The 24,266-nt window shown below is 42.0% G+C and overlaps 3 protein-coding genes across 4 annotated transcripts in view; 2 read left to right on the top strand and 1 right to left on the bottom strand.

The window, feature by feature from the left end:
• Positions 1–13: 13 nt before the first annotated feature.
• LOC310860791 (dual specificity protein phosphatase 22-B-like) lies at positions 14–8,013 on the top strand. 2 transcript variants are annotated; one of them, XM_083767951.1, is made up of 7 exons: positions 14–400; positions 506–539; positions 2,318–2,400; positions 5,165–5,214; positions 5,319–5,393; positions 6,052–6,223; positions 6,888–8,013. In XM_083767951.1, exons 1-7 carry the CDS (start codon positions 380–382, stop codon positions 6,909–6,911), a joined length of 459 nt encoding a protein of 152 aa, XP_083624077.1. In that variant the 5' UTR covers positions 14–379; the 3' UTR covers positions 6,912–8,013. The 2 variants fall into 2 exon arrangements, with proteins under 2 accessions (XP_083624077.1, XP_083624076.1); XM_083767950.1 differs by having other exon boundaries at positions 23–400; positions 6,883–8,013.
• A 765-nt stretch (positions 8,014–8,778) lies between these two features.
• LOC310859938 (interferon regulatory factor 4-like) lies at positions 8,779–16,896 on the top strand (the record flags this gene model as incomplete). Its single annotated transcript, XM_083766705.1, has 8 exons — positions 8,779–8,976; positions 9,399–9,585; positions 11,074–11,147; positions 11,767–11,902; positions 14,178–14,282; positions 14,395–14,766; positions 16,151–16,260; positions 16,657–16,896. 8 exons carry the CDS (start codon positions 8,779–8,781, stop codon positions 16,816–16,818), a joined length of 1,344 nt encoding a protein of 447 aa, XP_083622831.1. The 3' UTR covers positions 16,819–16,896.
• Positions 16,897–20,499: 3,603 nt separating this feature from the next.
• Positions 20,500–24,266, bottom strand: part of exoc2 (exocyst complex component 2) — a 53,008-nt gene continuing 49,241 nt past the window's right edge. The window contains exons 23-28 of the mRNA XM_083767948.1: positions 24,113–24,254; positions 23,039–23,094; positions 22,311–22,433; positions 21,695–21,756; positions 21,262–21,321; positions 20,500–21,132 (exon numbers count right to left, since the gene is read on the bottom strand). Coding sequence (XP_083624074.1) covers positions 21,039–21,132; positions 21,262–21,321; positions 21,695–21,756; positions 22,311–22,433; positions 23,039–23,094; positions 24,113–24,254 — 537 coding nt within the window. The 3' untranslated portion in view covers positions 20,500–21,038. The remainder of the gene's footprint in view (positions 21,133–21,261; positions 21,322–21,694; positions 21,757–22,310; positions 22,434–23,038; positions 23,095–24,112; positions 24,255–24,266) is intronic.

The raw sequence follows: 24,266 nt of genomic DNA, 5'->3' as shown, positions 1-24,266 counted from the left end.
CGTTGCTCTGCGAAGGTCACATTGCGTCATCCCAAAGCAACAGATTCTCAATTAACTTGCGCTCAAGCCATGGAACAGACTTGTTGAGAGCTTTATTATACCCCCCAGGTCACACTCAGAGCACTTTTCTTATTCCATGGAGGAGCACCAGAAGACACGGAGCATTGCAAATTATCTCTAAATGATCTACCTGTTGAGTGGATTTGACTGCTATAACGCAATACTGGAGCGCCGGATTATTCTACTTTGTCAAGGAATTTGAGGAGCTTCAACAAAAAGGCTATACTTGGTGGAGAATGATCAAATCGAAGAGATAAATTGAGGAACTCAACTTCATGTGCCTTGCCTTTTATTATTAAAATTTAAATAATTTGTGGACATGGGTAATGGAATAAACAAGGTACCATACATTGAACTGCTTTCAATAAGTGTTTGGAAAGAGAAAGTTAAATATATATGACTTATGATTTGTACATTTCTAACCTGAGTTTCTATCTTACTTAAGGTCCTGCCGGATCTCTATTTAGGTAACTTCAGAGGTAAAGTGCCACCCACTTATTCCATGTAATTACTGAATAAAAATGATTTATTGTTAGGGCAATGCATGTAATAGTGTTTCAGTTCCTCTGTGAAGTGGCATGTGCATGGTGACAAGCAGCACTGAGCTCTGTTTCTATAGACAATATGAACCACTTAAACCCGGCCTTGTTGACCGGGGTCCCCCAGGGGTCTATACTTGGTCCTCTCCTCCTACACCAAAAATAGACGATCTACAAGCTCACAGTGTGTTATGACACCCTCAGGCATTCATGTTGATGCTGCTTTGTCAGCAGTTGGAGAAAATAGATTACTTTCATGGGTGGTTGTTTGTACACTCTGTTTGTACGCTCATGATTCTGGGAAGGGGTTCCCCCTTCACATGGGGGTGTCCCTATAGTAGACTTCCTAAGAACTGAGACTCTGGTACACAAGATCAGCAACCTCATCACAGACAGTGGTAGTAGAAGTAGTAGTGGTTTTAATGTTTTACTTGAGTAAAAGTAGTCCTGTATTCAAAAATTTAAAAAGGTTAGTAAAAGTAATGTCATTTTTCTAACTTTCTTAGAAAACATCCGATCTGCAACTATACTTGGAGATCGACTATAGCCGAAGTGTAAAATAAGGGTTTTAAGTGGTTGATGTATGTTATTGTTATAATAATCAAATCAAATCTGCAATGTAACTACTAAAGCTAAAGCTGTCAAATAATTTTGCCTTTGCCTTTGAAAGTAGTATGTATATAAGTATACAAAAATAGAAATTCTCAAGTAAATTGTACAGTGTTTGAGTAAATGTCATTAGTTACTCTTTCACCACTAGAGATGGTTGGTTGTTGTTGATCTTGTGAACCAGAGACCACTGTTTATGTCTCACAAGAATGGAGAAACTCTTTACATATAGGAAATGTTTGAGAAACAGTCAGGAAATTTATTAATGATGCTGTTCCATCCATTTCACAATTACCACCGATGCTATATTGACATTGGAGCTTCGCTAACCATATAATATCGTAACATTTTAACAGCTGATGCGTGCGTGCTATCAAGCCGTGTTTCTTGGCTACCCTTTCCGACTCTAAACAAGGCCGGAGATGAACAGTTTGTGTGGTGTAGGGTGACGGCCGACGGCCAGTATCCTGTCACCAGCTCTAACAGAACATCAGCACCTCAGGATTCTCACATAATCCTATTTATCCTATAACAACAACACACTAGAGGACGTACACTTCATTATCTGACCTAGGAAACCTGGAAAAACCTTCTGCATGTCATGCCTAAACAAACATTGAACATTTGCATTTTACCGTGTTAAGATATCCATACTCTAAAACTTCATACTTTGCTGAAGTCTATAGACAAGACAGTTGTTGTTTTTTTAGGGTTTTGCCCTATCTGGGCATGTATAACCTCACGTCACCAGGCTTTCAGGGCATGTATAGAATAGATTGCATCAGCATGCTGAAACGTGCAAAGCATGAGAAACCTTGCCCTGGCCTGGGCACATCTGTCCTAGCTTGGCTTCCTTTTAAGATTGGAACATTAACTGTTTCTTGCTTTGGGCCAAGGTGCCCAACAGATAACCCAGAAATGCTGGTTTAATGGGTGTTTTTTCAGTTAAGAAATAAGAGCAGACCTATATATAGGCCATATTTGCTTGGGACATTATATGAGGAGTGTGTCTGTGTCATTGGCACATTTATTTAGTTGTTGGTTATGTGGGGTGATTTGTTATTGGAGGAAGGGGATGACTTGAGGCATTTTATTTTTGCAATCCCCAGATTCTCAAGACAAGGATCTCCTGGATCGGCACAACATCACCCACATCCTCTCTATCCATGACAAAGCTGCACCCATCCTGGAGGTGAGAAACCATGTCTGTCTGCTGCCCTGGTCTTGACACAGTCACTGACCACATGCTGCCCACTGTAAACACCCAGGCTTTAATGCAATGATGTCACCTGTTACTATCATCACACACTGTGTGGTATTTTGGTATGAAGGGACAGCGGAAGGATGACCATAGTCTAGACTCTACTCTGTCTGAATCTCTTATGACCATGGCCTTTATCAAATTATCAAAAAATGTGTCTATCGATGAATAGATATACCGTAATAATCTATTGTTATTTTGGCTTAATGAGACTACAACCTGATTTGAAAGTGCATCTACTTTACAAGGGTTCTAGTTTTTCACATATTGCTTAATGCTAGATTAAAATATTGTGCTTTGTTTATATAGGAGCATTGTACTGACAAAACTCACACTAACACATGATCACAGGGGAAAGTTCTAACTTGTTCTGGGTGATTTTCATTTTTATAATGTAGCCTAGTGATTGTTTTGTTTCTTACCTTTATTTACCCAGGGGAGGTTCACAGAGGACGAATTATCTTTTTCAAGAACGCCCTGCTTCACATGCACGCACACACACACACACACACACACGCACACACACGGTTATTATGCAAAACAAAAAAATATTTGTTTAGCCATTCTTGCATAGATAAAGCACTTAAAGGGGAATAGTGGAACATCAGATGCTGAAAACAATGTTAGAACGTATAGACCAAGACAAAGATTTCCTTCTTTATTGTCACAGTGGCGTTTGAGTTTCTCTACTGCATATTACTTAAGTCTTAGATACTTAAGTGTTATATACACGGATATAGAGGTTCAATACTTGTCAGGGTGTTAAGTTCTTGCCCATCATTGTAGAGATTCAGGTTTGATTCCTCCATGGTCCATGGTTTGCCCAATTTCTGGGTTGTAAGCCGGCAGGGGAAGGCGATCTCTGTCGCTGCATAGGTTGGTCTCTAGGCAGTGCCTGTTCAGCAGAAAGCGGTACTATTTGGGATAATTGTGTTCGTCAAGCGTTATGCCCTCCCAGTAAGACTCCTCACTGTCAGGTGAAAAGAATCAGCGGCGACTCCATTAAGGCTCCTCAAGACCAATACGTAGGGTCTGGCAGTGACAATGACTATGAGGGAATTGGTCATGACTAAAATTAGAGGACCCATCTGTTGACATTTGACCACTGTATTATCAGAATGCAGCTGACATCTTTACTTGCTTCTTTCGCGACTTTCATCTTTTCTCATTGAAAGCAGGCGTAAAAGCCATTTGCTTTCTCTATCCAATGGATGTATGTCAGCATATTTTCACTACGAAGAAACAGTAGTGCTAAAGAGAAACAGCAACTTTTACTACAGTATCACTACCCAGTCTGATCAACCACCAAAACCTTAAAAAAGGTTTCGCCACAAATTATGTGGCAGTCACACACTGGACATTGAACCATGCTGTCATTCCTTATCTGCCCTGCCTACTTATTAACCACATGAACTTTTCTTAATCAGGATTAAGAAAAGTTATAAAAACAAAAAATGCTCTTTATTGTGACGTGTTGTGACTTTGTAGATTAGCTATTTTTGCAGTAGTATATATATAGTTTAAGTGGTTAATGGGCTTTTTGGTCACTGCAGTGTAGAGATTGAATTAACTAGTTACAAGACAGTACACTCTGTAGTCACTGAGTGACTTACAGAGTACTGGCCAGATGGACGGCCTATTTGCATATCCAACAGTCAACCTGTTTAAGGGTTGATTTCTTGGAAGGTGGCTCAGCGTTTACAGACAGCGGAAGGGATGTTTTTATATGGCTGGCTGCGCTGTACTGTTAAATGTGTGCTGTGTGTAGAAATTAAATGTAAAATATAATGCTCAATCCTTTTTCTATATTCTTCACGGGGAAAAAAAGTACTTGTATAGCAGGCATGCAGTTGGGAATCTGTATTTGTGTTGGTGTGTGTGTGCATCCAGTACAGTATACTGAGCTAGGTGTGACAGTTTGTGTAGAATGGACCCCTGTGTCTCAGTGTGTCCCAGAGGGCCCTGGGGTGATGCTGAGGTGTAGTCATTTGATTTAGGGACAAGGTGCTTTCTCTGTCTACTGGGGCAGCTGTCAGGTGCACATTACCCAATCTCTCCCCCTCTCTCTCTCACTCACTCTCTCTCACACACACGCTCTCTCTGTGCGAGTACACACACACACACACACACACACACACACACACACACACACACACACACACACACACACACACACACACACACACACACACACACACACACACATCGTGATCACTCATGGATGAACAACCTGTCCAGAGGATATCAGATTTGAGGGGCTGTCCAATAATATGAGGATACATACCCCTCAAATGGCCATGGTGTTAAAGCCTCTGTTCAAACTGGTATATTATTATTTAATATAAACTAGCCCTTACCCGTTGTGAGATATTGCCCCCCCCCCCTTGTGGTCGTGGGGGGTACTACGCCCTGGGTGCGTTTTCGCATTTTTTATTCACTAATACATTCATTATTAATTTATAATTTGTTAAATTGGAAAAAGGGATTCGTTAAGACCTCCATATTAGTATGATCGATGCTTGTGTGAAAAGTGGGAGCGATTGGTGCAGGCGGTGAGGAGATACGGCTGTGTTTCTGACAGACATTCAGACAGACATTGACTGAATTGACTGTATTGTATGATGATGATATGATGATGATGATGATATAGGACTATAATTCATAATGTGACAGCATCTATTTTTTCTCCCACCAGGATAAGACATATTTTTGTATATCTGCTGGTGACCATTCTAAGCAAAACTTGTAAGTTACACACAGATGTATGACTATTACAGTATGTCTTGATCATGTAATGTTCTGTAGTAGGCTAATTTATGTTTTTGTTGTTTGTTTGTTTTTCTCACCAGAGTCCAACACTTCAAAGATGTCATTGTGTTTATCCATGAGTCCCGACTTAAAGGAGAAGGCTGCCTTGTCCACTGGTGAGATAGAAATCAAATCAGAAATAGAAATCAAATTATATTGGTAGAATGTAAACAGCGTTAATTTGATAGTATAGGCTATACTATACGTCTAAATATCACATGCAAAACAAAAGTGAGAAAGAAAAACAAATCCCAGTTGACTGATCGAGATGCCATTCACTTTGAAAATACATATCATATAATATGGCTGCTGAGCAACATTTCCTGTCTATGCACATTTGATCTTTATTTTTGCTGCAAATTATCATTTTAATGTTAACTTTTATTCCAGGAAAAAAATAAGCTCTTTGGGGGAGAGTCAACAGTCCACCTCTCTTTCTTTCTTTGTATTTCTTTGTTTTCAATTAGTAATTTGACATTGAAAGTTATGGTGGAATTTGATCCAATGCAAGCAGGAATACTATTCTCGTGTGAATATTTGCCTGGTCGTTTGCTGACTAAGGTTCATGCCACCTACTCTGATTTGGCACCTGCACTCTTGATAAGAGTGCCAGTGCTAAATGCCTAAATTGACAATATCATTGGGATACATGGATTGCAGTGCTGCTAATACCTGCCGCGGGTTTGAGTTATTTACATATAACCATGCAGGAAAAGAAAACCAATTGATCAGCATGAAGCATGAAGTAAAAAGCGTACTTATTGTGTCCTCCAGTGTGGCAGGTGTGTCCCGCAGTGTGACCCTGGTGGTGGCGTACCTCATGACAGTGACAGGACGGGGCTGGGTGGAGTCACTGGCTGCTGTGAGGGCAGCCAGGCCGTCTGCTGGGCCCAACTTGGGCTTTCTACGCCAGCTGGAGGAGTTTGAGAAAAATGAACTGACACAAGTGAGTGGTTTTCGTATATTAAAGAGGGAGTGCCACAATTTTTTTTATTTTTCCAGTTTTTCATGTGTCTATGAGGTGACAGTACTTCATTAGACACCCTGGAGTCGTTTTTATGTGCAATGGTGTATTAACTTTGTATTTAGGGTTTCTTCCTGGAGGCTGAACCCTTGACAGTCAGACCCCTAACCCCTCCCCCTTTATCATACTACTACAGCTGTGGGTGCGGCTTCAGTTCAGGTGGATCACCACACATCACCCACCAGTGAACCAGGCATACTTAATGAACTGGTGGGCGTGCCCACATAAAAACAACATTTGAACAAATACTGTACACTTTTTTGAAAAAATTATACCTCCTTAGATACAATGAGACCTGATGATCATGTTTTAGGGTGGAAAACAATCACGGCACTCCATCTTCAAAAATACTAGAGCGGTGCCCATGGTGCCTGTGAACGATGGAACGATGGATAGATATTAGATAGATAGATAGATAGATAGATAGATAGATAGATAGATAGATAGATATGCCCAAAATAGGGATGCCAAGTTTCCACTTTTATTTGTCCATTTATTTCATCTGCCAAAATAATAGTGTAAGTCTTTTCAGTCTCTAATGTTTTCTTTTCTGTCCTTCCTTCTACTTCTGTTGCGTCCAGTATAGAGCATGGTGGACGGACAAGTATAAGGAGGATACTTTCAACGATGACGAGGAGGTCGCAAACCTATTGGTCCGCAAAAGCCAGGCCATGGCAAATGGCATTTACACACAACCGGCCACAAATAACACATGAGCCAGTCAAAAAGCCCTCCTGACAGACAATGTCCATCAACCCTGTTCAATCTACACAAGCGCAACCACTGCCTCCCACAGAATGGCTGTGAGAGGAGTTAATGTTGACCATTCAGCCTCTATATGAGCAGTGACTGTGACGTTCGGTTGAACTCCTATAGCGGCTAATTTGTCAAATGGTTCGCAACCTTTTCTGGATCGGACTCACTTGAAATTCTTGAAAGTGTTCGCGGCCCACCCATCTGACCAGTGTTTTTTTATATATTTATATTTGTAATATATTTAAATTGTAATGTTTTGCCAAATATTTGTGAGCCCTCTAGCAATATCCTCACGGCCACGGGCCACCGGTGGGTCCCAGCCCACAGCTTGGGAATTGCTGGGATAGTGTATGTTCAATGATAATTTGACTCTCACATATAGGGTAAAGTCAAGCCAATGCATGGGGGGGTTTTGTGGTCATGGTCTCAAGTCTCTTTTGACATTATATAGCCCTGCCTGCTCCAACTGTCAAAACAACATGCAAGGGCAGTCAAGCAGAACCCCAAAAGTTGGCCTAACACAGCAAAATGCTCAGTGTTGATTCAACTCTTAGTCTAGGCTATAAATTTACATTTTCTTGATGAATTAATACACTCTCGTAGTTCAATTAACACCCTTTATTGTGCAGTTGGCCTGAATGACCTCTACACAAGCACATTTATATGCCATCCCCACGCTGTACTGCATATTACTTCCCATGTAACTTATTGTGTTGTTTGATGTGTCTGTCATGTTGTGTAGGCTATTGGAATTGCTCTGAACAGTAGAAATATATAGGCACATCATAATGTTTAAATCAATTATCTTTTTGTTTGCTTACTTTTTAACCTTTATTTATTTATTTGTCTGTTTTATTTTGTAAAGAGACTTTATATAGGCCTACCTATAGAAAAGCATCTAAATTGGTTGTATTATCATTATTATTATTAAAATGATGTATTGGTCAAATCTGAAACATTCAACAATGAGTATCATTATTTCATAATATGTCTGCTTTTGGTCCAGTATAGACTAACTATAACAAAGCACAGAGAACCCGTGGAAACAATGCATTTTACTAATATTAACTATATTATTCATATTCTCAACCCTGCGACGAATGAGTCTGCAATTCCCATGCAGTGCGCACACTGTAGGCCTACTCACAGTGTAGCCAGCCTAATATCCTAAAACCTATTGACATAAGGTTTGTTATTTCATGTTTCAACCATTAGCTTTTTTGCAATTTCAAAGAATTGTTTCCGTCTCCCTCTGCGTCGAACACAACACACCGTCTACTATATTGTCATTTTCCACGTATGAGGTGCATGTTGCACGCATGAGCGCCGACTGACGCTGCTGAGGGTTTCCCCAACCAACCTACAGTAGGCTACAGAATGGCAGGTGCCTCGCCAAGCAGCATCTTCATAAAGTCTCCGCCCCCCGCCGTCGGGGATCATTTAAGTCGCCCCGCCGTATTGATGAGTTTCGGAGAATGATTTCAAAGTTGACGAGTTTCAGAGACTTGTATAAACCTCCTCGGAAACACCGAGACCAACAAGGCACGGCGTTGTGTCCGTTTTCTTTTTTATGACTCGTAGTAGCCCACAGGGTAAAACAGCCAAGAACCCGATACTTGATTTATTGTTTTAGAGCAATAAAGTGACAACAGGACTTGTAGCCTATACGTGGATGAAGTTGGACTGTTGTTGCATGTGTTTGGTTTGGATACAGAGAGAACATGCACACTGACTCGGATTACGGGGGTTCTAGAAGCAGCGGGAACGGTAAACTACGGAGTTGGCTACTAGAGCAGGTGGACTGTGGGAAGTACCCCGGCCTGGTGTGGGAGAATGACGACAAGAGCATCTTCAGGATACCATGGAAACACGCCGGGAAGCAGGATTACAACCGCGATGAGGATGCCGCGCTTTTCAAGGTAAGGACTGTGTAGCCCTAATACGTTTCAACTAGCAGTCCAAATTAACCCAGACTATGATTAATATTTTTTATTTTGTGATTCTTCTCACAGAAAAAAAAAAAAGAAATAAAGAAAAGGAGAAAAAAGTCCAGCTGACATGTAGCCTTAATCCAAATGGACCCTGCATGTCATGCAATTCTTGAGTAAATGTAACTCGGACTGTAGGCTACAAATATATAGGACCAAATGGACCCTTTCAGGTCTGTAAAAAAAGGGGGTAGGCCTATCTAGGGTGATATATAGCCTAATGCATGATGGGGGTCCTTGAAATTAAAATAGTTAAGAATCACTGAACTAAACTGGAACCCCCGATCTATATGCATTAACTCTGAGGTTTGAGAGCCAGCTGTTTCAACTTGATACCGACGTCTTTCCTGCAGGCCTGGGCTCTGTTTAAAGGCAAGTTTCGAGAAGGAATGGACAAGCCGGACCCGCCAACCTGGAAGACACGCCTGAGGTGTGCCCTCAACAAGAGTAATGACTTTGAGGAGCTGGTGGAGCGAAGCCAACTGGACATCTCGGACCCATACAAAGTTTACCGTGTCATCCCAGAGGGCGCAAAGAAAAGTTAGTCACATAATAGCACACCTCGTGTTTGACACACACACACACACACACACACACACACACACACACACACACACACACACACACACACACAACCTGAGGCCGATTCTACAAATGCCTTCTATAGTTCTTTTTCATAATGACAAATTATTCAACTTCATTCAAACACTTTCAAGATTTTTTAAAAAATGTTCAAACATGTGCTATTTTTAATAGCCAATGCAAAATCTGGATTAATTGATTAAAAAGTATGAATAAATAACTTTGCATTAACCACTTAAAACAAAGGTTTTAAATAGGATCTTGCATCACTACAGTAGTCGTTAATAGCATTCGTCTTGCACCAGTGGGTTTTGACACGGGCCAGTGAGCTGACTGTAAATAGAAACAGCCTCTATCCAAGTTGTCAGGCAAAGAGACCACCAGACTGACTACAAACAAACACTATATTTACTATTGAGCTTGTTATGATGTTGCCCATCTGAATGTTAATTTCAGTCTAATGGACTTGGGCGTTGCAATGTAGGACCAGTGGCGGAAAGTAACAGTATAAGTACATGTAGCCTACTCAAATACTGTACTTAAGTACAATGTTGAGATACTTGTACAAGTGTTTCCAATTCCCAATGCTTTTACTTCTACTCCCCTACATCTCAGAGGCAAATATTGTACTTTTACTACACTGCAATTATTTGAAAACTTTAGTTACTAGTTACTTTGTATAGATTATGATTATTACAAAACATACATTAACCACTTCAGCTCTATATACATTTTGAAAATAGCCAATAGCAGCCGATGGCAGATCTACAAGCTCACTGCTTCAAAATATTTTTATAGATTTGAAAACTTAAAATGGGACCTTCTGTAAAAGTTGTACTTTTGCCAATAAGAAATGTGAATCCCTAGACTCCTTCAAAACCGCTCTCAAAAGTCCCTCCCCCTCCCCTTTATCCCCAATACTGTACACGTTTTTCTCCTTTTTTATTTTCATTTGACTGTATATACATGATTTCCTTTTTTTCATAGAAGTGTATATTTGTACGTCTGTAAATGTTCTGATGAATTGAAAATGGAGGACCCTGATGTAAACAACTCTTAAGCTGCGTTCAGACTTGAATATATATTCGTCCCGTTTGTGCTGCGCCAGGTCGCGCCGCACCCGTTTGCGCAATTCTCGTCTTTGCATTGACTTTGTATGTAATCACGCCGCTCTAACCATCCAAGTCTGAATGCACCTTTAGTGCTTTTCCTGGTTATATGTATCCAGTAGCAGTTTTTGTTATTGACCTGTACTTTTGTTTGAACTGTATACCCATTCTACATACTGTGAATACAATTTTTAATCAATCAATGCTGTTGGTACTTTAAGTAAATATTTGATGCCAATACTTTTGTACTTTTACTCAAGTATACATTTTGAATTCTGGGCTTACTTATTATATATGTCTATATTGCATATTTGAGTAGGCCTACTTTTTCCACCAGGACCCAGACAGGACAGTCCATTGAGTCCAGTGAGCTATGCCATGCACCCCTCTTACCCCTCAGTGCAGACTCAGGTAATTCTCCTGTATGTTGTGTGTGGTGTGTAAGGCTGGGTGGATAGGACATCAAATCAATAATATATCACAATTATTTCAGATGTTTGCCTTGACTTAAAATTAAATCATGATTATTATTAATAATCGTGAAAATAGCAGATCTACAAGCTCACAGCAGCTTCGTGTTGTGAGCTTTTAGTTCGGATATTTAAGCTATTTTTATGCCATCATTAATTGTACAACAAAGTAAAATACAGTGGTGAAACAGACTTATCGATTTAGTCGATTTGTTGATGAAAGACATTTAAAATTATACATTAGATAAAACTCGGTTAAGTCGGGCATTGGTCCTAAATATTGGTTTCTAACAGTACTATTTTCAGTTAATTGTCCAGGTCTAGTAGTGTGTGTGTGTGTGTGTGTGTGTGTATAATGTATACAGTATGTGTGTGAGAACGAGAAGCCACATGGAGGTTGGATGTGTGAGAAAAGGTCAGAGGAGCCAATTGAGAAGGTCACAGGTTACACACTGCTTCCTCTGTCATGCTGTATAAATATGTGATCATGTCATCGGTGTGATCATGTGTGTGAGATCATGTGTTAACACCATGTTTCACTCCGCTCTCTCTTACTGTAGGTGCCGGGGTACATGCCCACTCCCGATGTGTGGAGAGATTATTTCCCAGAGCAGGCCTCCCTGCCAGAGCTCCCCTTCGTCCAGTGTCCCTACCCGCCTCGAAGCCTGTCGTGGCAAGGCCCATCCATGGAGAATGGTACGGTGCTGCTGACCCTATCAGTTATGTGGTGGAAGATATATTGTAGCAATACCACAATGTTACAAGTAAAAATCCTGTATTCAAAATTTACTCGGGCAAAGGTATTGGCATCAAGATATACTACGCACATTTTTTTTAAATCTTTTAATCGTGACGCATCGTGAGTTTGTATTTTCAAATAGCCAAAGAATGTATATAAGGAGACACCCGTACACTGTCTTCTACAATATGTGCCACTGAGCTGTAGTGGAGTAGAAGTATTGAAAAATGTAGTATTTTACTTAATTACAGTACTTGAGTAAATATACTTAATGACTTTCCACCACTGAATATGATTATAATTGCTGCATCAGTAGAGGGGTGCATACTTAGTTTAGACTAGTCATTGGTTAGACATGGGTTAAGGTTAGGTTTAGGTGTGCTGCCCCATGGGAGGTTAGGTTTAGGGTGAGGGTTTGAGATAGGTTGTAGTTATAGGACTAATGACTGGTCTAACCAATGACTAGTCTAAACAAAAAAACTGTCTAAACTAAGTACTGCACCCGCTGTACGTAAGTCTGTGTATGCACTGTACTGTAATTAAAAGCCTGCTATGTTTAGTTCTTATGGCTTCCCTGTGGATCGCAGACAGTCATCAGTCATCTATGTCAGACTTCAGTACTAGGTCGTCAGTCATATCCATTTCTGGGCAAAAGTTTCAGCCCAATTGACCTCCATTGACTTACTGTACATTATAAAATCAAAGCTCTTATCATCATACATCATCTCATTCCGGCCAATCACATCCTATGTCCAGCTTTTAATGTTTGTGTTTACACAAACACTCAAAACTGGCCATTTATTATCAATGGCATTTAATCTGAATCAGAGCCTATTTGTCATTGGACAATGCAAAAACGCTGATCCACGACATCAATGAAAGCAATAGAATACACCCGCACACTGTGTAATTGCTCGGTACATGAGTATTATCTTATTTAATGAAGCAACGTTTCGGTCCCTCCGAAGCCTGAAGAAGGTCCGGAGGGAACGAAACGTTGCTTACTTGCTTCATTAAATAAGAAAATACTCATGTGCCGAGCAAATACACAGTGTGCGGGTGTATTCTATTGCTTTCAATGAAAGGTGCTAAAGTTTTATTATTATTATTATTAATGTTTGTTTTGGGACAATGAGGTAAAAATGGCCATTCATTATCAATGACATTTAATGTTTGTGTTAGGACGAAGTTTGTGTTTACACGCACACTTAAAGCTGGACATAGGAGACCTCAAAAAGTGTGACACACAGTATGTGAAATTAATTTGACTACTGACAGCTAGCACAAGAGAGAAGCACAAACACACTACAAGCTGACAACGTGTCAAATTGCATTGTTGTGAGCTTGTAAATGGGCTGTGTTTGGTGAAGAGTTTGGTGGAGACAAAATCAGTCCAAGTACATAACCAACTAGAAAAAGTGCCCTTCTGGGCACAGGTCTCCACCAGGTTATCCACAGATCCGTGCAGTTAGAGGTAAAAACACTTTTCGGCCAGTTATAGCGCCACCTTGAGGCTGAGTTGAAATTGTTCATGTGGCATTTCGTCCTCGGCCTAGTGGGAATGTGGGTGCACAATTTCACGGAAATCACACGATGTGTTCATGATTTGCAGCATTTTGTTTGAAACTGAGCACTCCTGTGAACTTTGGAAGCCAATCTTAACCAATCAGGATGGAGTCTGATAAATCTGAAAGACCCGTTTCGTTGAATGGCTCTAGAGAGACTGTGTACCAATTTGCGTGATGTTTGGACAGAATCTGTAGGTGTACTGTGCAAAAACTTGTTTTGCACAAAGCGGCCTCCTGGTGGCGCTATAACAGGCCGTTCTGGAAAGTTTGGGGCAGAGGTTCATGGTTGGCATCCAGGGAGTGTGTGTGCAAAATATGGCATCGACCGGGTTAACGGTGGCCGAGATTAGCTGTTCACGGACACACGGACGGACACACGGACGGACGGACGGACGGACGGACACGCGGACGGACGGAGTGCAAAACATACTCTCCCCACATGCCTTCGGCCTGGTGGAGACAACTAAGGTCCATTTGACTAAGTCTACTCTAGAGGATTTAAGAGGTTAAGCAGATGCAAGTGAATATAAGTAGGCCTACTGTAAATACCGGTATAAGTCTAGGTGTGAATGTATGTGACTGCACATTACAGCAGCAGAATATTATGTTTAGCATTGGTTTGGCCTGTGTTGAGCCCCTGCCTCTCTCTCTGTCTGTCATGCAGGGTACCAGTTCAAAGGCACCTTCTCCTACTCTTACAGCACACCAGATATGCAGCCCTCTCCTTACACACTGGACAACAGCATGAGACCAACAGACACACTCTCAGGTACGTTCAGGTACGTGCACGCACGTACACACACACACACACACACACACACACACACACACACACACACACCCCTTATGAACTCTGTGGTTTCTCTCTCCTATACACTCAGACTTCCGCCTGCATGTGTCGGTGTACTTCCGAGACACCCTGATACGAGAGGTGACCACCTCCAGCCCAGAGGGCTGTCACATCGCTCCATGCCCTGCCGAGGACAAGCCTCACCTCAGTCCAGGGAGTCCGGAGCTCATCGCCCTGCCTGTGGAGAGCCTCTCTCGGACGGCAGAGGATTGTTCTCCAAGCCCTCCATCTGCCCTGGAGGGGGGCGTGCGACTATGGATGGCCTCAGACGGCCTCTATGCTCGTAGGCAGTGCCTGGAGAGGGTGTACTGGCAGGGAGGGATGTCTCCTTATGGAGACAAACCCAGCAAGCTGGAGAGGGAGGTGACCTGTAAACTCCTCCACACACAAGACTATTTAACAGGTAAGACACATGGTGGATACTTATTCAAGCTAGTGATACAGTATGCAATGCTTCAATGGAATTTTCTTTTCTTCAAAAAATTGCTAAATACCACACACAAAAATGTAGTATTGATACAATCGATTATTTGCATAGCAAAACGATTCGATGCCGATTATTTGCATTGCAAAACGATACGATACATAATCAATGTTGCTGTTTTCATTTCGATGCTATACTATATCGTTACACCTCTAGTAAAAGTGCATACCACATAAAGGCTATAGTCTTTCTCGCTGCTCACCCCAGTTTGAATCAGAGTTATCAGACCCAATATACCAGATTTCTGTTATCACACCCGTGTGAAGTGAGGGGTGCTCTTATACATCATCACATTCCGGCTAACAATTGGCGTCCTCACTTTTTATCCTAAATCCAATCCAGCTAATCACTTGTGGCATCCTCAATTTTCTGTTCTCACTTTTTATACTCATCACGTACATTGCTCATCCTAACAAATCATCCCTATGGGGTACACACAAACACACAAAGCCGGGAATATGAGGGGCTAGTGCCCCTCAAAAATTATTAAATTGTCTTTGAGGTTCGCTAGCCCCTCCTATGCACAGCTTGTGTGTATGTCCCGGTCCTAAGAGCACGGAATGTGATGATTTGATTGGCTGATGTATGATGATAAGAGCACCCCTCAATGTGTGATTTATTTTAAGATGTTCTGAAAATAGCAGATCTACAAGCTCACATCATTTCACAAGGTGACACGCTGAGAGTAAATAGCCGATGCATGTAGGATCAAAGTGGTTAGTGGTTTAACTGATTTGGATGCCATATTATTAAATAATTTAGCTGGGGATCCCCACGGAATCCCCCCCAAGGACCCCTGGGGGTCCCCAGACCTTAAATTGAGAACCACTTCGACCATATTCAGAGTTGAGCTAGTTCCCTGTTCCCATGTCGAGTAAACAAGTCACGTGGCCCTAGTGCTGCCACCTCATCCCGCCCACCTGCCAGAACCACAGCTGTGTGACACCGACAGCTAATTGTGCTGCTTTGCATTGACTACATGACCAGGACTTTCCAGTCACATTATCTAGTCACATCACATTCACAGGAATTTCTGTCAAAATACCTATTTCCAAAAGGTCATACCCGACCCATTGAACTATAGGGCTGGAACAGTTAGATTGTAAAAATAACAATCGATCTGCTATTTTCAAAAAATTTCGTCGATATATAATTTCAAAATATATAATATATAAAATATAATATAAAAAAACAGTTTCTCGATAAATCGAAAAAGTAATCAATGGAGTAATCGCTATAGAAAAGAATGGATAGTTGCAGCACCTATACAGTACATTAACCTTGTTTATGTCTCTCCTATCAGAAATACAGGGCTATGGACTCCACGGCCGACCGCTGCCTCGGTTCCAGGTACTGCTGAGTTTTGGAGAAGAGTTTATGGACCCCCAACACCAAAGGACCCTCACTGTCCAGGTAACTGTCCATTCTACTGCTCCTCACGTCATATCCACAAATGACCCGTTTTGAGCTTGTAGATCTGTTATTTTTGCAACTTTTGAATTTGAATCCTGAAATGTAACAGTTTTGGACATTCGTTTCCACCCGACAAACCCATTTGAAGACACAGATTGGTTTGGTTTATTTGTGTGTGTGTGTGTGTGTGTGTGTGTGTGTGTGTGTGTGTGTGTGTGTGCGCGTGCGTGCATGCATAATGTGTGTCAGTGCATGTCTGTCTATGAGGAACAACAAAGTGACAAAATCTTAAATGTGAAATCAAGTGACAAAATCTCGACGAAGCCTTTCAGCGTATAGCGGTATATATACACCTTTCTAGACTGAGAATTGATTTCCTCCACTTTCTTCGCACAGGTGGAACCCATGATCGCCAGACAGCTCTTGTACTACACGCCGCCGCAGTCAGGTGGCCACTACTACCGCAGCTACGAGCACCCGGGGGTCACGGACCATATGGGCCCCTCAGAGGACTACCAGAGGGTCATCACACACCACCACAGTAACCTGCAGGAATGACCTCAGTGGTGCATGGGAAGGACAAGAATGGACAAGATGAATGGGGAGACCATTCTGTGGATCACAAACTGGACTGAATGAACCCTTCACAGCTTGGTCCAAGAGACTATAATTGGCGAACCCAAACTGTACTGAGACTGATATGGGACAAGGAGTAACATTTTACCACTTAAGTGCTACAGTATACACTTCATCCTACGATGAATAGTGAAAGTAGCCAAAGTACAAGCTCACAACACATCTTTACGCATTGTGTTGTGAGCTTGTCGATTGCCTATACAATGTTTTGAAAACGTTTGAATTAACTTTTTATAATGATATATACTGTATATTATTTTCAAAACTTTCTATAATGACATGACATGGTTAAAATGTACAGGTTGAAAAGCACAATGTTATATTGTGTGTGGATTTTGTGTGCACGTGTGTGTGTGTGTGTGGGACTAAAACAAGTGGCCAATTTCTACCAGGATCTCAGGATTTTTAAAAATCAAAATAAAATAAAATAAAACTGACAGTTATGATGATTGTACTAGATAACTAGAAGCTTGCGTGCCACAGGCGTGATCACGTTTAACGACACGCATTCGTGTTGTGTTGTTTCTCCGTGAATGCCGTATGTGTGAGTGTGATACACACACACACACACGAAGTGTACATTTTGAACGAAGGCAGGCAGTGATGTGTCTTTGGCCACTGATCGTGTTTTTTCCATGCTCACCGCAATCGGTCCACAGAAAAAGAAATTGCAAACGCTGGCCCGCTGTCATTGGCCAGTAGTCGCAGACCCACATAGCTGGGTTAAAAACGCAGAGGTAAAGTCAGTGACGTATCACGGCCACAAAGCCCAGGCGTAACCAGCACTTCCACATAATCTGCATACGTAACAGTGTATGACTTGGCAAGTTGGCCATCCGAACTGCACACGAAGTGTGCACTCACAACTTGTCCATCTTCTCACTTGTATAGATTACTATAAAGGCTTGTGTGGGAAACCATTAGTGTTTTTATATAAATACTTTAAGTTTAAGACACCCTTCGAGGCCCGTCGAGAGTTTGAATGGACAGGTATCAGTCAAAAGGGAGACATGGAAGAGGAAGGACGGATGGGGAAGTATCAACATATGGAATGTCAGAACAGGTCAGCTCCATATATGGAGATCTAAGGGTTTGAGGTCAGATGTAGAGTTGCTGGCCGGCTCCATATATGCAGATCTAGGTGATGATCCAGTCTTCTCCATGTATGGCTCATTGGCTATCCAGGGTTTGATGAGGTCAGTGTCGTGATCTTCATATATGGAGATGGCCATATATGGAGCGTCGACCACATATGGTGGTGTGACGTGTCACGAGGCGCTATGGGCTGACAACCATATATGGAGGCGTGAACTGACTGACGGACGGACAGGTTTTGCAGGTTTTCATAATAATCTGCGACCTACAGTCGCAATTATGATAGCAGAGATTCTACATGGGTGTCATTGGGCGAGAAACGATTTGAGACGTCACACACACCTTAGATAATCTTCGTCCACTTAACTCACAATGTATTGTAAGGAGTCTATAGTACTTTTCAGGTGTCATATTTTTGTATGTTTTTATCCCCCTCCGTTGCATTGTACAGTAGGCTACAATTTTAAACAATAAATGGATTAAGCCTAAATAAGGATATTCATTTGTGTATGATCAATGTGTATATATGAACTTTACAAGCATGGTGGTGTATCATCTGTGTGTGTGTGTGTGTGTGTTGGGCGCACATGCATGCTCGTGTACAGGAAGTATGTTTGCAATACAGGATGGTGGTGGTTAATCAAAAACATCATTATCATAAACAATGTGAATGACATCACGAGGGGAGGAAGAGGTGCGCTACACTTTCCGCCCTGTGCAGAGAGCACCTTCCTGGCTTCTGCATACACACACTAGACTAGAGTTCCATTTACATGGAAAAAGTCTAAAATGCATCGCAAAGATAAAATAATGACGACATCACATCCCAGTGAAAAAGGATGTATTGCATTTGATGTATATCCTTACTGTAAATTACTCTGTCTAAAATTGTAGTACTGTAGCATTTATAGTAGTAGCAGTAGCAGTAGACTAGTAGTGCAAACCACATTTGCACTACTGCCATTTTCTGCCATTTTCGCTGAATGTTTTCCTCAGAATAAGGATGCGAGGGTCCTATACGCAGATTTCTTTCCTTCTAAACTGTACATATCTTTGTTCAGTACACATATAATCTTTTGAGATATGCGTACTTTCCTTTTGGATTAGATTTTTAAGTCCAATATGGCCATGCTGTGTACCAACTATTGGTCTCAATGATTTACATTTAGGGGCGAGGATGTCAGAAGAAATGTTTAGGCCGAGCCTGAAATTAAAGGCATGCATCTCAGTTGATAACAATACACAATTCACTGCTGTGGGGTTGTTTGTATATCTATGCATTAACTAGAGGCCACCAAATAACAAATAAATACTTTTTCTAACCTACTATCAACTTCAACTCTGCAAAGAGTTGAAGATCTCTAACATCCTAATATAAGCTACGTTCTGTCATATTTCACCGAAATCACATTGCCCTGATTAAAGCCAGATCAAAGGGAACATGTTTTTCTGGGTCTCCTGAACGGAACAGAGTTCTGGTGAAAAACTCCCCTCTTCACCTCAGTTACTGTAAACAGAACCGTCAGAGGACGGATGAGACTTCAGGCTTTGAACCTGCTTTTGTGAATGAATAACGTGGGTTGACAGCGAACTAAGTTTAGAACAGAGAATCAAAACAAACCGAATCCGCCATGCACAGCATTCCCCGTCTGGGAAAACATGACACCAAAGAAATACTGATTTGTCAATACCAGCAGAGGTTATTTAGGAGAGATTGTCAACACATCTAGGTCTTACTACAACCTATTTTTTTGTTTAGTGTTTTAGTCGGTGGCTGTTGCTGCATTTTCTCATGTGAGGTAGGGGTGTAGTGGTCTCCTCCTGTCTATGATATGTCTGAGAGACCTCACCACAACAGTCCCGCTGGCTTTCTTTCACGTGACGCTCACAAACGTATCACTAGGTCTTACCTTGTCCTGCTTGCCAGGAATGAGGTTTGAACATTATGTGGCATTTTTGTAGCAAAACTGTCTGCTCCACCCTGACATACCCCACCCGGTTGTGCACTCATCCACCGCACACTCGGACATACTGTACTCACTCAATCTACTCCCAGAAGACCAGTTTGTGTGTGTCTATGCTGCATGAACCAATGGGCAGGATCTTCAGAGATGAATGGCTTGTGGTAAACCTGCCCTTGTTGCACACAGAGAGCGTGCGCACTGTGTGTGTAAGTGTGACACACACACACACACACACACACACACACACACACACACACACACACACACACACACACACACACACACACACACACACACACACTAAAGAATAATAATTCATTATTACATAAAGTATTTATGGAGTGAGATTTTGTGTCTTCATACACTGCTAGCATAGTGCATGCTGACCCAATACTCCATGAAGACATTACTATTCATTCATACATACCCAGACACCAGTCACCACTGAATAGCTGTGACATCTGAAGTGAAGGAGTGTGAAAAAAAAGCAGTGTCAGGACAATGGGGTGATAAGCTACCAAGGACGAAGCAATTCAATCCCAGCCATGTTAAGACTGTCTTCTTTTATTTTGCCATTGAGATGGCAAGGGACAAAACAGCACCACCTTGAAATCGACAACAAATCCCAAATGTAAAATTTAAGACGATGGTCTATGGTCCACATTTCCCTGAAGGACAGACCACGGTCTTTCTCTCTGAACCATAGTCACCGTGACATAGCCAGGTATTCCGACATTACCATAATCAACATGGATCTGTCACCCAGGGACTGTTCTGACCAATAACACTGAGATCTGATCTATGACTTCAAAGTTGCAACGTGATTAGATGTGTATACAGGCAGGTGCTCGTATAGCATAAAGTTGTGAGTAAAGACTCTGAAATAAAGCCTGATTTATACTTAGTTGCACGCGAGTGACGCGTTATAAGCTTGTACATCGGCTATGTTTGGTGCGCTCACCCGTGTACAACCGAGAATAAGTCAGCCGTAAGTAGAGTAGAGTCCTAGAGTAAAGTGAAATGATTGGATGAACATCCATTGATGCATTGCACATGAACGAATGAACACATGAGATAACAGCTTCATCTCTTGATGGGCAGGACGGAGGAGGGCTGGAAACAGGTCAGCTGTAACTGCATGCTGCTCTTAAACTTGTTCAGCAGCTCTTCCAGTAACCTGGGACGGAGGGCAGAGAGACAGATGCAGTTTGTAGTTAGAAAAGCAGTGGACACGACCGCTCTCATGGATACAAAATGGAAGATAAATAGCGTACATTGGATGAAACGTGTGTAAAAAAAGACTCACTTTTTGTCTGCTCCACTGTGAAGCTGGGGAAGGGCCTCCAAAGCCATTTTGAAGCTGTCACTGGAAGAACAATACACTGTTAAATCCATTTAAAATAAGGGACACATGGGGAGACAGGACACGCAGCATGGCATCAAGCAAGCATCCACAACACATGTTCACAATATAGGTCCAAATACACAGAAAGAAGTCATGATACATGTATAAGTGTGTGCATGTGTGTGTGTGTGTGTGTGTGTGTGTGTGTGTGTGTGTGTGTGTGCGCGCGTGTGTGCATGAACCACATAGCCAGGTTGCTTTCACTTCCTTTCCAATAGCCACCAAGTAACCTAAATAGGGATTGTCATGTGGGATGTGTGACTGCTAAAGATTTATGTGTGTGACATACAGTGCCATAAATCATTGTGTGTGTGTGTGTGTGTGTAGTACTTACTTGCTTTCAGCATTAAGGTAGGAAGATATGGCATCTCTCAGAGCGCAGAGTTCAAGGCGGGCCTGACAAGTGCAACAAGAGAAGGGGGGTGGGGGGTGAACAGAGGACAGATGGAGTCAAGCGTTGAAGCCTTGGCACTGTTAGGGTTAGTCACTTTGATTAGAAGAACCTGACTGATTATTACAACAGGTAAATCCCCCTCACGTCTATGTTTGTGTGTGCATGTGTTTCCATTCCTGAAGTGGCATGCACCTTTGATTCTAGCTTAGAAGAAGACCAAAATCATTAATTACCAGCCGCTCCTCCAGACCATAGGCTAGGCTATAGGTGAAATCTACGTTATTTTTGGCAGCCTAGGACATGTACATAGGTTGGTTGTAAGAGGCGTCCAACAACTTGGGATGCCAAAAAAGCAGCTAAACGGATTGCAACATTCTGTGCAATCTCTTCTACTATCGGTAGCGAAGACGCTGTTAATTCTACCCCTGAAGGGTGTGTGGGTATTTGTCTGGGATTTGCTGATTGCATTCTGTACAGCACCTTGTACATATCTTTGTCCTTGTATTGCATCTCTTATGTGGACATAAATAAATGATGAAAATCTGCATGTGCACACCTGCAAGGCTCCGTTTTTGCTGAAGGACGACACACACTGCATGAGGCGACTCAACTCGTCCGCCACGGACTCAACGATTTTGGACAAAACCCTGGGAACCAGCTCCTTGGACACTGTGAATACCTGAGAGACAGACAGACAAGACAGACAGTCAGATAGAGACACACACACACACACACACACACACACACATATGCAGAGATATACAGAACAAGATGGGCAGATCGACATGGGGGAGATGAGGAAAAAAGGTAAAACGATAGATAAATTGAGACAGATGGGTGGAGAGAGTCAGAGTGAATAGGACAATGCACGTCATATATGCTTCGTGGACGTGTCACGTGACCGAAATAGTAGATACTTAACTAGATATATAAACTCACAACACGTTGCAACCGCGTTGTTGTGAGCTTGTAGCTTGGCTATTTTTGGTGATTTGATGTATACTTTGACTGAAGAGAGGGAGAGAGAGAAAGAGCATCACAAAGCCAACAGAACGTATACAGTATGACTATCGTCAGAGCAGAAACTATATTTTCTTTTCTTTTTTTCGTATGTGAATATAGCTGATCTACAAGACTAGGATATTTTCACCATTTGGAAATGTTTTTAGAAAATTATTTAAAAAAAACTAAACAAAACAAAAAAACGGTTTTGGACCTCCGATATAGCAAAAGCTTTTGAACTAGGGTATATTAATGAGGTAGTGGTTTGCTGGTGAGTCGTACCTCAGCGTGAACTGTGATGATGTTGACCAGCGCTTCCTTTAAGTAGTTCCTCACACCTGAGAGAGGGAGGTGTGAAAGCACAATGGAAAATAACTCATTTATTAAAGAGTGCGGTTTCTACTCAGAGGTCAACAAGTGAAACTATCATATCCTAGAACAGTGGTTTATCAATCCAAAATGTTCCTCTTTCACAAGAAGTCCCGCCAAGAGGATGTACACGACGCGTGCGCGAGTCGTGTACATCACACACACCCCCCCCTGCTGCTAGACTGCACACACTCAATGGTACCTTGTTAGGCCTTGCAACAATCACCATACTTGATAACACACACACACAAGCTCAAGCATGTGTGCAAACATAAACCACAATATACACAAAGGTTTCACCTGAGCTTGGGGCACACACACACGCAAAATCACATGCACAGCACCACAACAAAAAAACTAAGCATAGCGTAGAAAGGCCAGGGGAATGTCAGACTCATGTTTGAGAAAGTCTGAGTAAGTAATTTCAGTAGGTGTGTTTACAGTAAGACTTCAAACAGCTGTAGCCTACTCTACATGACATGAACCACACACATCCTGACCCTCTAAAGGCAGCTCTCCACCTCAACGATGTCGGTGGCGGTACGTGTTGGAACTTGGAAAGCATCCGTTGCCAAAAATCAGTCAGATAGTAGCAGGCTTGTTGTTGAAAAAGACACCAAGCCGTAGGGCTATTTCTGGCACCATAGTAGCTGTCAGTCGGTGTCGACTGCCAGTCTGTATTACAGGGCTTAAAGCCAAAAGAAATCCCAAGACTGAAAAATATTTTTTGCAAATCTGCACTTATTAAATGAAATATCCTATGAAATCCTCAGGACTGAAATCAGTCCCCAGGAGTGAGAACCTTAAGCCCTGTGTAGTAATCTGTAGTATACAGTCTGTTTGGTGGATAGCTACCTTTAGACTGCCAGCCTCCTGCAGGCCGATGCTGCAAAAGGCTGACACTCACAGGCATAGAGCCCATTTGTCATGAGGCTAGGGCTAATTTCCACGCAGACTGTGCAGCGAGTGCATGTGGAATAGGTGTACCTGTAGGCGTCTGGCAGTCCCTCCAGTCAAAGTAGCCGGCATAGATGCCTGGCTCCAGGGAACCTGCGATGGGGTCGGCCCTCCTCTCAATGTAGGCGTCAAACAGCTTGGCGTCCAGCTCCCTCACAGTCTTCAGACTGACCTGATTACACAT

This window comes from Protomyctophum parallelum (genome assembly GCF_964188405.1).
Source record: "Protomyctophum parallelum genome assembly, chromosome: 6".
Classification (NCBI taxonomy): Eukaryota; Metazoa; Chordata; class Actinopteri; order Myctophiformes; family Myctophidae; genus Protomyctophum; species Protomyctophum parallelum.
The sequence above is the reverse complement of the archived record's forward strand: the minus strand, read 5'-3'. Positions and strand labels throughout refer to the sequence as shown.

Excerpts from the sequence above, each read along its gene's own strand:
- LOC310860791 (XM_083767950.1), top strand. The coding sequence starts at position 380 with ATGGGTAATGGAATAAACAAG. Across the intron at positions 2,401-5,164 it reads AAGCTGCACCCATCCTGGAG|GATAAGACATATTTTTGTAT; the intron begins GTGAGAAACCAT and ends TTCTCCCACCAG. Across the intron at positions 5,215-5,318 it reads GACCATTCTAAGCAAAACTT|AGTCCAACACTTCAAAGATG; the intron begins GTAAGTTACACA and ends TTTTCTCACCAG.